This window comes from Eurytemora carolleeae, unplaced genomic scaffold (assembly GCF_000591075.1).
Source record: "Eurytemora carolleeae unplaced genomic scaffold, Eaff_2.0 scaffold411, whole genome shotgun sequence".
NCBI lineage: Eukaryota > Metazoa > Arthropoda > Copepoda > Calanoida > Temoridae > Eurytemora > Eurytemora carolleeae.
In genome coordinates, this window is record NW_019402160.1 from 208,376 (window position 1) to 223,667 (window position 15,292).

A 15,292-nucleotide genomic window follows, 5' to 3' on the forward strand; every position below is an offset into this window, starting at 1 on the left:
GTTTAGTATTACAATATTTATACTAAATTCAATATATTCAATGATTTAGTACAAATTTTTAATGATCAAATAAAAAAATCAGTCCACAATTATTTTTTTTTAGATTTAATTAAAATTTTTAATGATGACAGTAAATTTAACGTTGTATTCTTAATTAAATTTGTTTTTTTAAATTATTATAAAATAATAAAAACTAATTGACTTTCTTTAATTTTATTTGTTTAAACACTGGATTATAATTTCATATTTAGTTGAGATCCAGATTCCCAGTTTGATGATTCTACCATGGATTTGTCTGTTCCTGTTCCCTGGAATATTCTCGAATGTTCTAAAAGAAGATCTTGGATATAAAACAGCAGGTACCTTTCCTCTTAATCAGCTCAAGGGCATCGATTTGAGACATTCGGATTTTTGGGCGTTTAAAGTTTTCCATTTTTTTACATTATGCGAATTATTTTCTCTGGTTAAAGATACCAATCAACATATTTTAAAACGAAAAATAACGATTTTACTGATCGTTTTGAAAAATCGTTTTGGTTTTTATCTTTGTTCAGCTCAAAAATGGTGCATATAGTGTAAAAAAACTTGTCTAACTTGCAATTTTAAAATAATGTTTACTTCTCAGATTTTTGTGGATCCTCTGAAAAGTCTAAAATTTTTAAAGTTTAAAAACGGACCTCAAAACTTTGCCCTTCCGTTGGTATTAGGAGCTTTCCCTCAGCCATGTCCAAGGGGAGGTTTTTCAAACGTTCATTTTCACACAAAAAAAATTCCCCATAACTTTTTTGATACCCTTGCATGCACTTAACCTAGATCTATCCTGAGCAAAATTTTCGTAATTTAACCTCTTAAGAACTTATAAACATTTTAGGAAAAGTAAACACAATAAAAAACTTTGTTGAAAGGTCAAAGAGCAGTTTTTTTTATAAGAAATGACTTTGGGAAAGAACCTCATATGGGAAAAATAATTTGTTTTGCTAAACTGTCATTGTTTGAATACTATTCCAGCATATTTTGTTTTTAAAACGCGTTTCAAAAATTAAGTCGGGAATTCTTTTAGAGCTAGGAAAGTTGAAAGTGAGACTTGAAAACGAAGATGACATTAAAATTTTGGAAAGGTTATTGCCTTCAATGCCTTCTTTATTTTCTCAACAAAGTAAGATTATTTTTCTAGTAAAGCCACGTTTTGTCGCTATGCAAATATATATATATACTTTGCTTGCCTGTTGGGTTCCTTGTTTCTGTCCAAAAGAAAACGCCAAAACAGTTGAACCAATCGGCCCCACATGACCCAAGGGAAGGATTATGGATAGTCAAAATTTAAACCAATGCCTTAAAAAATTTGGATTTTTTAAATCCACGAAAAAAACTTGAATATGCTCGAAATCTTTTTTTGTAATTGTTTGATAATTCAAAAGAGAAAATGCCGCAGAAGGAGCAACAATTAAATGTTAAAATAGACACCTATTTCTGTCTTTCTTCCAATAAAAATCTCTTCATAATTTAAAAAAGTTAGATTCAGGGGATGGGTTCCTCTGATAAGTTATAGGACAGCTGCAGTGGGATTAAGTCCAGAAAGTTGTAAAGACGAAAATTGAACTTTTTTTTACCTCCATGAAGGAATTTTTTTTGATATATATGTTTAAATTCCAAGCTCCGATCAACTATACCAAATTTTTTTTCTTTTTTGAACTATTAACTTTAAACTATTTTTATTTAGGTGACTTGGGAGAAATGGTTTCAGATTTAAAGTATGGGGAAAATCTAGGTAAAAAATATTAAAAAAAAATCCAAATCTTGAAAAATTATTTTTATTTATTTTAGTTAGTCGGGAATCTGAGGAGAGGAACAATATTGTTAATATTGCCGGAAACAAGATGGATGCTAAGGTACAGTGGTCAGCGTTTAAATCACTACAATACAACGACTTTTCTATTAAAATTTTGATTTCCAATAAGCTTTTTCAAATTACAAGTTTGCAAGTAAACAAAAAGAAGATGTTAAGTGAAAGTTTCTCTTTCAATCCATGCAAATGTACATGCATGCTGTTTGAATATCAAAATTTAAATTAAAAGTATTCTTCATTGTATTGATACATACGACGACGACTTATTCGAATTTAGATAGGAACTTTTGTATCGTTAATCTGTTCAGAGTCCGGTGGATTTGATCAATAAGTCTTAAGTTCTGAGCAATAAGAAGCCACAAAAATCTGCCCTTAATGAGCAATCGCGAAAAAAAGTTAGCTGTTTTTCCACCATGAATATTAAGTTAGATTATTGTTATATTGTAGATTAGAAGTTCCGACCTCCTTCTTGGCTTAATTTCTTCTTTCTGACAAAAATCATCATTTTCTTTATTGTTTCTTTTCCCAAGGTTTTTCTTTCAGAAGATTTAAAGTATTTTTCATAGGTTATGCTAAACACATAGACTTATTGTACATAAAATATCTTTTTCGAAAGGTTAATATTATGTAATGTCACTTTTTTACAAATTGATGATTTTTCATTTGAATATTTCAAAACAATTTTGAAAAATTTACATTTTCAGGAAAAAATATGCTTTCATTCTCATGCTTTAAGGTTGTGAAAGGGATAAAGGTTCGAGGATCTCAGGATTCAAGGTTTGATTCTTAAATACACTATTTTTAAAGAAAAATTTGTGCATCAAAATAAAAACTTTTCAGAGATCTTTCTGTGAGACATGACGGGCTTGGATCCGGATCCTTGGAATATAAACTGAGAAAACTAGCCTCAGGATCCTTCGAACACGGTCGGCATAGATCACATGGTCATTCTAGATCACATGAACATCATTCTCATGAGAGCAGACGGTTCAGCTCAGAGGAATATGGACATTTACTTCACTAATTATTGTTTATATTCATAATTTTGAAACTTCAAATAAAGATTAATTTACAAAATACTTTTTCTTTTTTTTGAACAAAAGAAACAAATATATTTATTTATATTCTGGCGCAAAAATCGATCAGAATTTTAATAAAACAAACGATTTTAAGCTTTCAAATTTGCAGTAAACCAACATTTTTACGCTCTTGTGCAAAAATCTATCAAAATATTGATCGATTTTATTCTAGATGATCACATGAACATCATTCTCATGAGAGCAGACGGAGTTCAGAAGAATATTATTAATTATTGTTTGTATTCCTTATTTGGAATCTTAAAATAAAGAGTAGTTTTAAAAATACTTCTTTATTTATTTAACAAAAAGAAACACAAATATTTACATTATGACGCGAAAATTAATTAGAATTTGATAAAACAAACGATTTTAAGCTTTCAAATTTGCAGTAAACCAAAGTTTGTACGCTCTTGTGCAAAAATCTATCAAAATTTTGATCGATTTTATTCTAGAGGATCACATGAACATCATTCTTATGAGAGCTGACAGAGTTCAGAAGAATATTATTAATTATTGTTTGTATTTCTTATTTGGAATCTTAAAATAAAGAGTAGTTTTAAAAATACTTCTTTATTTATTTAACAAAAAGAAACACAAAAATTTACATTCTGACGCGAAAATCGGTTAGATTTTTAAATAAAACAAACGATTTTAAGCTTTCAAATTTGCATGACCAGGGATACAAAACAGTTTTTTTTGGTAGGACACAGGGAACCAAAATGTGCACGCTCTTGTTAAAATAATCTATCTGAATTATGCCAAGCATTCCTATAAAACGGACGCTAGAAACAAGCTCGTTTTAGTTCTAAATCTAAATGTTATAGGAAAAAATTCATAATATTTTTTTTCTATGTCCATTTGTAGGTATATTAGATACTAGAAAACTTCTTCTGTTACAAGCTGTTAAAACAATTTCTGTAATACAGTAAGACCCATAAAACTGTGGAAAAGGAAGATGACTGTTATACTCAAGATATGATTAATGATTGATCCAATGAACATTAAACTTAAAAACTGTGGCAGTTTTCACAGACTCATTAAAAAATTGATTGAAGCTAATGGCAAAACTTATATATGACATTAGAACAAAATCAAATGATCATAAGATTTCGTAAATGTAGTCTTCCTTTTCCACAGTTTTATGGGACTCACTGCAGAAATTTTTATAAGTTATCTCTTTACATGTAATCTTTGTTTGTCTGTTTGTATGTCCGATCATAACTAATGTAACTCTTTACTGATTTAAATTTTAAAGTTTAAAGTTTAATCTTTAAAAAAACCCAAAACCCTGATTTTATAAGGATGTGTTAAAGTCTATGAAGAAGGTTTTTTAAATTTTAATTTTAGATTCTACACACGCAATTAAGGATTATGCCAACCTATGTGTTTACGATTTAATGAATTAAATTAATCAAAATATTTCTAGTTGATATTTTTTCAAATTATATCAATTACATGTTGTAAAACTAAAAAATCTATTAAAGTTAAAGCTAATTAAAAAAGTTTTTAAACTCTAGTTTTTATCGTATATAACATAAAATATTATAAGAATATATCGTATTACTTTAAACCATTTATCTAAAAATAAACTTAAAAAACGAAGTATGGTTGTATCATTGTAAGATACCGCCTAAAGTTGAACTAAAAGCCTTATTTTTTTCTAATTTTCTAACTGACGGGCTTTTAAAAAAAATAAAGATAAATAAAAAATAAATAAAAACTGTAATCGTTATTTTAAGTAACAACATGGGAGAATAATAAGAAAATTAATCAGTTTTTAATCTTAAATATCTTAAATATTTTTTACAACATTCACCCCAAACTAAACGTTCGGTGCATGCATAGGTTAATAGGGTACCGTTACAAATCAGACATACTTTTTATAGAGGGTCACCAGAAATTTCGCGTACAGTCCCATCAAGCTACAAAAGTATTTCAAGCCTTGACTTTTTTTAAGCTTCAATGCTAATCATCCTTTTTGTCAACGTTAAATCTTTAAACCCTCCTTTATAGTTTGAAGAGTATCAAATTAATTCATTAAAATTAATTGGATAAAATGTGGAATTAGAATATAATTCAGTTAAGCGTAGTATTTACAGTTTAATGATTGGAATCTATATTCTCCTAGTATCCTGCCAGGGTTTACTTGCAAATGTACTCAAGGATGAACTTGGTTTCAACCCAGGTATTTCAACACTTAAAGGGAATGTTGACTAAATTTAATGAGTTAATTGCCCGAATCTTGGCTATTTCTGTTAATCTTAATCTGAGTAATATTGATAAAGATATCGCCATTATTCTATTTGTAAAGAGATTTTTTATATACTTTTCTTTCTCTGTTGCATACATCTGCATGCCAGTTTCATAAAGAAACTACTTTCGAAAATTATCAAGGAAAGGAGTCTTTGCCCCAAACTTAAATTTTATAATCCATATCTTACAAACCTTTGATACTTCAAACTTATATTATTTGATTCATCAGAATTCATATTTTGAAATGTCTAAAGTCTACAGCATAGAGATGCAGTAATTAGAAAATTAGAGTTTGTGACAAATACTCAATTTCATCCAGATTAAAAAACCCGAAAAATGTTGAACTGTTTATTTGAAAGTTTCCGTTCGGAATTGAGCAAGTAAAACACGTGAAATTCACGTGAAATTCACGTGAAATTCACGTGAAATTCAGTCCCTTTAATTCAGAAATGTTATTTTATTATAATTATTTCTTTTTCTACTATTATTATCACTTTTCTTGTTATGATTATTACGACTATTATTGGTATTATCAATATATGTATTTCTTTAACCTGAGCTGGGAAAGATTGCAAAGATATATGGACTAGAAAATTTATGAGTGGCATAGACTTTATTTAAATTTAATTCAAACATTTAGGTGTGAGAAGTGGTGACCCCGGAAACGACATTATCAATGTTGCCGGAAACAAGCTTGATGCAAAGGTAGAAATTTTTGGTCGATCAAAAACATTTTTTTCAAATTCTAAATTTATTAAGGTTGTGAAAGGAGTTAAAATTGAAGGATCGGAAGAAAGACAGTAAGTAAATGTTTTTGTTTTTAAGAAAGTTTTGCAGATTTTCTGCTAAAATAACTAATACAAACAAAAATAATAATATATTTTGATTTGAATAAAGGATCTTTGATATGACTTCTGTCAAATCATAGCTTAAGTTTGAAATATCAATGGTTTAGCACCATCAGGTTGTAAAGCAATAGGAATTCCGTTTTTTATTTATTTAGTGATGTTGATGTTGCCCATCGGGGCGGACTCGGTTCAGGATCTCTAGAATACAAACTCCGAGATCGCCTGGATTCAAGATCGTTTGAGCATGGTCATCATCACTCGCGATCGCACGGATCTCATTCTCATGAGAGCAGGCGGTTCAGCTCCGAGGAGTATAGAAGAATACTGCACTAATTAAAATGCATGAACACATGTTGTAAAATAAAAAAAAAGATTTTACATAAATTCTTCTTGAGAGAACTTAAACAGGATTAGATTTGACAATTTATATCTGGGACCATTTGGGACCATTTGGGACCATTTAGGATCATTTGGGACCATTTGGGACCATGTGGGACCATGTGGGACCATTTAGGACCATTAGGGACCATTTAAGACCATTTGGGACCTTTCTTTGCCACAAATTCGGATTTTCTGAACCCTATATTTTTGCTTCCAAATGTTGTAGACCTTACATATTTCAAACTATGAATTCTGTTGGATCAACTACTTTCTAAGTTTAAAATATCAAAAGTTTAAATCATAAGGTTGCAGAGATATAAGGATTAGAAAATTTGAGTTTGCAACAAAGACTCAATTCTTTTGAATGGATTTAAAGAATAAAGGGATTTGACCTTTAAAATTACAAATTTAGATTATTTATAGTTTGAAATATCCAAGGTCTACGACGTAAAGATGCAGAGATATAGAGATTAGAAAATCAGAGTTTGTGGCAAAAACTTAAATTCCTTGACAAGGAAAATTATTGGAGACTTGTATGTGAACGGTATGGTATATGACAATTCACTTGGGTCTAAATATTTAACATGTACGGTACGCTACGGTACGGTATGGTCAAGGTCAAGTCAGGCCAGTCATGTACGGTACATTAGTCTGACCGGTGTTTTGGTGTAATGGACTAGGGAAGAACAAATCGATTATTAATTTTCAATTTATCTCTGGTAAATGTAATTCTTCATATAATCCAGGGTGTCCCATCATAAAGGAACAGTATCCGTAATTACAAGTGTCATTTCATGCAAAGATGGCAATGTCCGACTTACGACGGTACCCTTGAACCCTTAATCTTATCATTAATGTACACTCCTGAAATATGATTCGAAAAGTGTTTAGTTTTGATAATTTTTCAATTGTTTCTAAAAAGTAAAAAGTACGCAAGTCACTTTTGCAGAGATGAGACAACACTTTTCAGGGTTCCATTGTAAATCAGACATTGTCATTTTTTTACAGCGGGTCACTTGAAATTACGCATACAGTCCCTTAAACAAATTATTTATAAAGATTGTATAAAGGCAAATCAGACTAAACAACTATTGGATGCATAAACAACTGTTACAATTCTGATAATATGCATATTTATTTCTCTACACCCTGTATACTGTCACACAGTTTACAACCATTGGATATAGAACAGAACTTGAGATATGATGAAGATTCAGCAGATCTTATTACAGGGTGTCCCAAAGTACAATTTATGGTTGAAGGGTGGTCCAGACTTTTAGATGTTATAGCTACAGGGTGTTGTTTAATATTTGATCTCGATGCGTCGTGTAACAAAAAACAGGGTGTCCTATAATAAAGAATCTAATTATACAAGGTGTTCCAGAATCTGGATGCAATATGTTCCAGAATCTGGTTACTTTATGCTCCAGAATCTGGTTACAATATGCTCCAGAATCTAGTTAAAATATGCTCCAGAATCTGGTTATCTGGTTACAATATGCTCCAGAATCTGGTTACAATATGCTCCAGAATCTGGTTACAATATGTTCCAGAATCTGGTTACAATATGCTCCAGAACTCAGAATCTTGTGAGAGTTTGTCCCAGCATAATGAATCTTGCTACAGTTTGTCCCCCGTATAATATATATTTTTTAAGTCTCAGAATATGACTAGAAGATGTTTATGTTGGGACTCCCTGTATAATGTACAGAGAGAATAATGGATGATTGGTCATCTACTGTGAGTTCAGCTAAAGTGTCCAAACCACATCATGGTGATATATTATCATACGGGGATAGGGGGGGGGGGCATGTGATAAACCAGGGATAAGGGGACATGATAAACCACATCAGGTCCCAAAATCAGTCTATTCCCTATATCTTCGCAACCAGATGGTGTGAACCTTTCATATTTCAAACTTAGATTAACAATACGATAAAATATGATTCAAACAGTGGGTTGAAAAGATTTAGGCATCAGAAAAGTTTGTGGCGAAAATTCCTAAGATGATATATAAATATTGAAACAATGAAAAAATCAAAAGAAAGGTTTTATAGATATGTTTAGATGAAATTACAAGAATTATGTTGCTATTGATATTTGCAAAGAAACCCATACAGAACAGTATAAGAAACCCATACAGAACAGTATAAGAAACCCATACAGAACAGAATAAGAAACCCATACAGAACAGAATAATAAACCCATACAGAACAGAATATGAAACCCCGTACAGAACAGAATAAGAAACCCATACAGAACAGAGTAAGAAACCCATACAGAACAGAATATGAAACCCGTACAGAACAGACCGGACTACCTATAAAATGTCGATAAGCCAAAGCTCCTCAAGGTTATTCTACCAAACCATTGCTTATTTTTAGCCCTGGATATGAAGATTCATAGACTAAAGATGCAGTATTGTTAAAATCATAAAGATTTGCTCGTGGGAAAACACAATACTATCTATCTATCTATCTATCTATCTATCTATCTATCTTATCTATCTATCTATCTATCTATCTATCTATCTATCTATCTATCTATCTATCTATCTATCTATCTATCTATCTATCTATCTATCTATCTATATATCTGGAGACAAAGAAAGACTATACGTCTGGATGATTCTTTGCCTTTATACAATTCTAAGTTAATTGAATACTTAATCCAATAAAAACAACAAACAAGAGTTTCAAACAATCTTTTCAATTTTCTCTACAGACGCTTATACACACATCAGCACTCAAACACACCCCCATCAGCACACAAACACACACAACAGACGCTTACACACACCCCGAACAGACGTCTACACACATTAACTTACAAACAAACACACACAACATCAACAAACAAATGATTACCTTTAAAAATATATGTACTTAATGTTGTTGCACAATTGCTGTAAATGTAATATGCATTAGACTCTTTAAACTCATAATTTGAGTCTAAATGGTGTCGTCCTATGCCACAGTTTTACTAATGTCAAATGTAAACGCCGCGGTGTCTATATGAAGTATTGCGTGACATATATCTAACACAAAGGTTTGAGCTGTACCATAAAGAATCTCAACATATATCCTGAATAAAAACAAACTTCAAGCAAAAAGTTAAAACCGAAAACTAACACACCCTTTACACACCTTTTTTGCTCTCGTAAAAGATGTTAATCATAACCGGGGTTTGGCGAGGGGATGTTTTTGCGCCAATAATACTTGTAAACCCTGAGATGGATTGTATTGGTTGGAGCCAGGTTTGGTCAGATATATATCCAGTGTATAGTAAGATATAAAGGTAAAGGTATACTCACGTCATTCTAACGACATCGATTTTACATCGATATTTTCAGTTAAATTTTCATCTCTAATTCATTTGTCAAAAACCATGATGTTAAACTTCAATTTTCGGGTTTAAAGTTAATTCTCTTTAAAATCATATATCCACAAAATGGTGAAAAAGATCAGGTCGCTAGTTCCAAAAAGACGAATCTTTCTTGTTCGCCTTGTAGAAATCCACCAATCAGGTTGGAAAAGAAAAAGTTACAGAGAAAGGTTTTAAAGGCACCGTCGTGATTCATTTATGAGACTCTTTTAAACATTGTTTGATATTATTAAATCGTTAACAATCCCTTTAATTTCTATAATTCTATCTAGTGAGATCATAATATTTAAAGGGACTGTCAGCGTAACTTCAAGTGACCCTCCAATGCCCAATTCACAACAGTTCCCTTATAAGCTTTGTCTGATCAAGTGATCAATTAGTTATCAACGTTATTTATTGATCATGTAAAGGTTTCAAGGGTACCGTTGTAAATCGGGCATTGTCATCTTTCCATGGAGAATCACTTGAAATTACGGTTACAGTCGACCCTTTAAGGTTTGAAATTTAAAGGATAACAAAACTCTAACACTTCTGCAAGGTTGAGGAGAGAAGACACAATTTAGCATTTTTCCACCATCAATTTGTCAACCAGGGCAGAAGGAAGGATTTAAATTTGAAATTTTATGAAAAATATATCCTATCCTATCCTATCCTATCCTATCCTATCCTATCCTATCCTATCCTATCCTATCCTATCCTATCCTATCCTATCCTATCCTATCCTATCCTAACCTATCCTAACCTATCCTAACCTATCCTATCCTATCCAACCCTATCCTAACGTAACCCATTCTATCGTATCCTATCCTATCCTATCCAACCCTATCCTAACGTAACCCATTCTATCCTATCCTATCCTATCCTATCCTATCCTATCCTATCCTATCCTATCCTATCCTATCCTGTGATATAATATATCCCATGATATCCCCCTCTGGAGATGTAATTCTGATATCTCTAATTTTATTTCCTGAATCTCCTGTACCTCACATCCTCTCTCTCCCTACACTGTGGTTTAATATCATTTTGACACTTGAACCCTCAGGGAACAGAAGATCAAATTATCTTTGCTCAAAGATAAAAGAGAAATAATAGAAATAGTATTATTCAAAAATGGAGGGAAAATTCGCAATTTTGATGTGAAGCAGTTTTACTGTTAGTTAACAACGAGAGGGTTCCTCATCGTAATTTCTTTTGAGTAAAGAAACATTATTTATAGCTGAGGCTTTTTTCTACTCCTTAACCTTTGCAATCCAATGCTGCAGACCTTAGATATTTAAAACGTCGAATTCTGTTAGATCAAATAATTAAAGTTTGAAAGGTTTACACCATCAGGTTGCAAAGTTATACTTTGATTTTTTGAGTTTGTGGCAAAGAGTAAATTTCTTGCTCGTGAAACTGTTCAGTGGAAAAATTCTCGTCTGCGGGTTTTCTTTAATCAGAAATATCCCTAAGGAATAGCTGTTAACCCTGAAAACGTTCCCTAAAATTTTTTATACCTGGCTATTTTGAGTTACAAAATTATACTAGTTCCAGAGATAAGAGAGTTACAGAGATCGATTATCAGCTAAAATATGTGATATTTTCTACAGCATGTTTTATTGTGTACAAGTACTGTACGCGACCAATCATGAGAATTTAGGGATATTTAAGGATCTTTTGGATACGAAACACAAAATCTTCAAATGAAGATTGAATTCATAAATGTTATATTTCATGTTTAAAATTGGAGTATTTCTTTAAAAGTTGTAAATTTTAACCCCTAAATGGGTGTTATGTTCAACAAGAAGCCGTGAGATGGAACTCTAAAAACCTATCGTAAAAATGTCGTGCCGGGTCAACTTAGGCCAACGTAGCCCACCTTGTGAAAGGAGACAAGCAGTCTGTGTACTGCGTAGTCTGTGACTAGTTCTATTTAAAGCCAAGAACAAAGACGACATTAAATTCACTATTCAAATTTATATCTCCATAAATTTTTTTTAGTGGGACACCTTTTTATCATAAACATTTTTCTTTTAATTTACAAACAAGAAGGAGGGATGAGGATAAAGAGAAGGGAGGGGGAATATAAACAAAAAATTAAATACCATTTTTCGTCGCCTTTGAATTGGTGTCGACTCAAGAATTTCAAGATACCAGATTTCAATGAACATGATTGCTGACAAGAATTTATCCCCACTTAAAAGGTGGAGAGGGGGAGAAAGAATATTTTTTAAATGCCAACAACATAAAAAAAATTAAAATGAAAAAAGCACTATTTGCTTAAACTCCTATTTTTTTGCTTTCAATTTTATTTTTAATGGTTAATTTTACCAAAAAAAAAACACGATTTTTCATTTTACAACCAGAGTACAGAATAGGTGTGAGTTTGTGAAACTAGATTTATTTATTTTATTTGTATTTTTCCGAATCTGATCACGCCAAGATTAAATTCTTCCAGCCCCAACATCTGACACTATCTCNTTCAGGGGTCTATTGAATATAGAAATGGACATTTTCTAAATGTGTAGCTTAAAACCCAAAATTTGTAAAAATTAAAAAAAAAATAATTTCTTTTGCAAATTAAAATTTTACCCTAACATTTTATAAATCCGAAGACAAAAGAGAAGAAAGAGGGGAAGGTTCTTTCTTTTTTGAATGTTATTGAACTAGAAAATTAACAAACTTAAATTATAAATTGAAATTTCAAACTTTTAAAAATAGTTTTACAAACTTTTAATAGATTCCGACAAGTCTTAATTGAGAGGATAGCTGTATTCTTTTTAAATTAGGGTTTTAAAGTTCAAACAATAATTTATAAGAAATTAGCGTTTACGTTTATTATAGTTATTTTTACTTATTTAATTATTCAGTGTTTAAAAATATTTAATCTCTTATAAACTCACATTTTCTAAAACCATCTTTCAATCACTTATTTTAATATTTTAATATTTTAAAGGGACTTTTAGACGTACGTGTTCGATACACAACGGTACCCTTTAAGTTTTTACCCGAATAAAAATGAGGAATGGGTCATCTTTTTTCTCTAAATTCAGAAGGGTAAAATTCTGTCAATTTCATTCATTGTCTTTGTAAAACAATTTCTTAGGTAAATTTGAAAGAGAACCCACAATTGAAAATAAGAATATTTTATCGGACAAACCTCTCTGGCTCCTTAAAAAAAACATAAATAAATAGATAAATAAAAGAACGATTTCTGTTCTTGGTTTAACTTTGAGTCGCGAATACAGAAAATGCGTAATTTTATAACCACAACCTGCAGGCCGTTCAAAGGTGTTACTTTCTAGTCTGTACATTGACTGTAAACTAAGGTCAAATTTAGGCGACATCACTGGTACACCTTTGTGACCACGTAGTTCCTCTGATTTTAATTTTACGCACAACTATGAAAGATACAAATCTATCCGGTTCCCTAGTGGAATTATTTTTGTTTTTCTCAAAAACTATTGAATACGAGGAGTTTTGTGTGTAAATATATCTATTTTCTACCTTGCTGGTGAATGGGACCTTGGACTCCAAGGCATCGGAGACCGTGACCTCGGGCTCCAGGGCTGGGGTGACCTCGACCTCGGACTCCATGGCTGAGGTGATCTCGACCCAGGGGAGTGAGATTGAGGAGATCTTGCCCCGTGTTGTGGTGACCGCGTCCTGTGCTGTGGTGACTGCGTCCCTTGTTGTGGTGACCGCATCCCGTGCTGTGGTGACCTTGCTGTATGTTGTGGTGAACTTGTTCTATTATGTTGAGGTGGTTGCATGCCGTGCTGTGGTGACCGCAAACCTTGCTGCGGTGACCGTAAACTATGCTGCGGTGACCGTAAACTATGCTGCGGTGATCGCATACTATGAGAGGGTGACCGAATATTGTGGGATGATGACCGGCTTTTCGGACTGTCCAGTAACCAGCTACAATAATCTCAGGGTCAAACTTTTTATGCAGGGTCACCCACAAAGGATGAGACTTCAGAGAAGACTGTACAGAATTTATATGGTCTTTAAACGGTGCAAAATCATTAAAAAGACAATTTTCAAGATAGAACACTAAATTAAAACTGGGAATCGTCATAATTAAAGAGTTTTAGGTCGTCTTTTCAGTCACATTCTTTGTGGATAAACCTGTACCTTTTCCATGGAAGAAATAAAAATTTCATAGAAACCGAACCATTATTTATAATATATATATAAATAACAATTTTCTGATATGGTTGCAACACTACATACATACATAACATCTACTCCAATATTAAAATATAAAAAATATTATGCTGTTTTACAGGTAAGATTGTGTGCGACTGTAGATCTTTTGGTTTTCAATGTACACCAGATACGGCGAAAAAAAAAATTAGCTTGGTCACGATAGATTTACGATTACTGAGAATTAAGAACTACATAATTGTATGATGAATTATTGAATGAGTTACGAGGATAAATGAATGAGTTACAAGGATAAATGAATGAGTTACGAGGATAAATGAATGAGTTACGAGGATAAATGAATGAGTTACGAGGATGAATGAATGAGTTACAAGGATAAATGAGTGAGTTACGAGGATAAATGAATGAGTTACGAGGATAAATGAATGAGTTACGAGGATAAATGAATGAGTTACGAGGATAAATGAATGAGTTACGAGGATAAATGAGTGAGTTACGAGGATAAATGAAAGAAGGATGAATTAATCAAAGAATATGAGGATAAACAAACGATAGGTGGATGAAAGGATGAATGAATGAATGAGAGGATGAGTTTAAGGATGCAGGATAATGAATGCAACAAAAACTTGCAGATCTTGAGATTTCCTGTACGCTTTATGGGCTGACGCCATTCTGCGTCAATGCACACAACACACCAAAATGCGTAGCTTCTTCACCCTACTCCCATAATCGATTATCCCTGGAAGCGTAGTGCGTACACAAATAATTTCAGCGTCACTCTTAATTATAAACGTTAGTTTCGCCTTTCACTTTTATCTATTTTTAGAAATTCAACAAAAATTAACGATTTATACCAAATCTTAATAATTTCACTTTCAATTTAATCACTTTTATAAATGTTTTGTGTTAACCGATATTACCGAAACTTCTTAAAACCTTTAGCGGGAAATCAACATTTCGAGGATGCTTGCTTACAGCCTCGCGGTTCTCAGCTGACTGAATGGTCTAACCATAGATACGTTAAAGATAGATAGATGGATAGATAGATATATAGATAGATAGATAGATAGATAGATAGATAGATATACAGATAGATAGATAGATAGATAGATAGATAGATAGATAGATAGATAGATAGATAGATAGATAGATAGATAGATAGATAGATAGATATAGATTGTTAGATAGACAGATAGAAAGATAGAAAGATTAGCTAGATAGATAGATAGAAAGATAGATAGATAGATATATTATATAGATAGATAGATAGATGGATAGAAAGATTGATAGATATATAAATAGATGAACTAGTGGATGAATACATAAGAGGTCGATAATGTTCTTGAAAG

The 15,292-nt window shown here is 31.9% G+C and overlaps 2 protein-coding genes and 1 long non-coding RNA gene across 3 annotated transcripts; 2 read left to right on the forward strand and 1 right to left on the reverse strand.

Annotated features, from left to right (window-relative positions):
* The first annotated feature begins 245 nt into the window (after window positions 1–245).
* LOC111718036 (uncharacterized) lies at window positions 246–2,925 on the forward strand. The gene is made up of 6 exons (XM_023493521.1): window positions 246–359; window positions 1,061–1,156; window positions 1,721–1,768; window positions 1,825–1,889; window positions 2,583–2,623; window positions 2,687–2,925. The coding sequence occupies exons 1-6, from the start codon at window positions 275–277 to the stop codon at window positions 2,868–2,870; spliced, it is 519 nt and encodes a 172-aa protein (XP_023349289.1). The 5' UTR covers window positions 246–274; the 3' UTR covers window positions 2,871–2,925.
* A 2,846-nt stretch (window positions 2,926–5,771) lies between these two features.
* Window positions 5,772–6,404, forward strand: LOC111718037 (uncharacterized). The gene is made up of 3 exons (XR_002768981.1): window positions 5,772–5,883; window positions 5,938–5,978; window positions 6,182–6,404. It is a non-coding gene; the product is annotated as an uncharacterized LOC111718037 (long non-coding RNA).
* A 6,850-nt stretch (window positions 6,405–13,254) lies between these two features.
* LOC111718038 (RNA-binding protein 12B) lies at window positions 13,255–14,922 on the reverse strand. Its single transcript, XM_023493523.1, has 2 exons — window positions 14,589–14,922; window positions 13,255–13,694 (listed from the first exon to the last, which is right to left on the reverse strand). Exons 1-2 carry the CDS (start codon window positions 14,612–14,614, stop codon window positions 13,277–13,279), a joined length of 444 nt encoding a protein of 147 aa, XP_023349291.1. The 5' UTR covers window positions 14,615–14,922; the 3' UTR covers window positions 13,255–13,276.
* Between the last annotated feature and the right edge of the window lie 370 nt (window positions 14,923–15,292).

Coding starts and splice junctions, on each gene's coding strand:
- LOC111718038 (XM_023493523.1), bottom strand. CDS start 14,614: ATGGCGTCAGCCCATAAAGCGTACAG. Junction 13,695..14,588: donor TCAGCCCATAAAGCGTACAG/GAAATCTCAAGA, acceptor AGATTATTGTAG/CTGGTTACTGGACAGTCCGA.
- LOC111718036 (XM_023493521.1), top strand. CDS start 275: ATGATTCTACCATGGATTTGTCTGTTCCTGTTCCCTGGAATATTCTCG. Junction 1,769..1,824: donor AAAGTATGGGGAAAATCTAG/GTAAAAAATATT, acceptor TATTTATTTTAG/TTAGTCGGGAATCTGAGGAG. Junction 2,624..2,686: donor CGAGGATCTCAGGATTCAAG/GTTTGATTCTTA, acceptor AAAACTTTTCAG/AGATCTTTCTGTGAGACATG.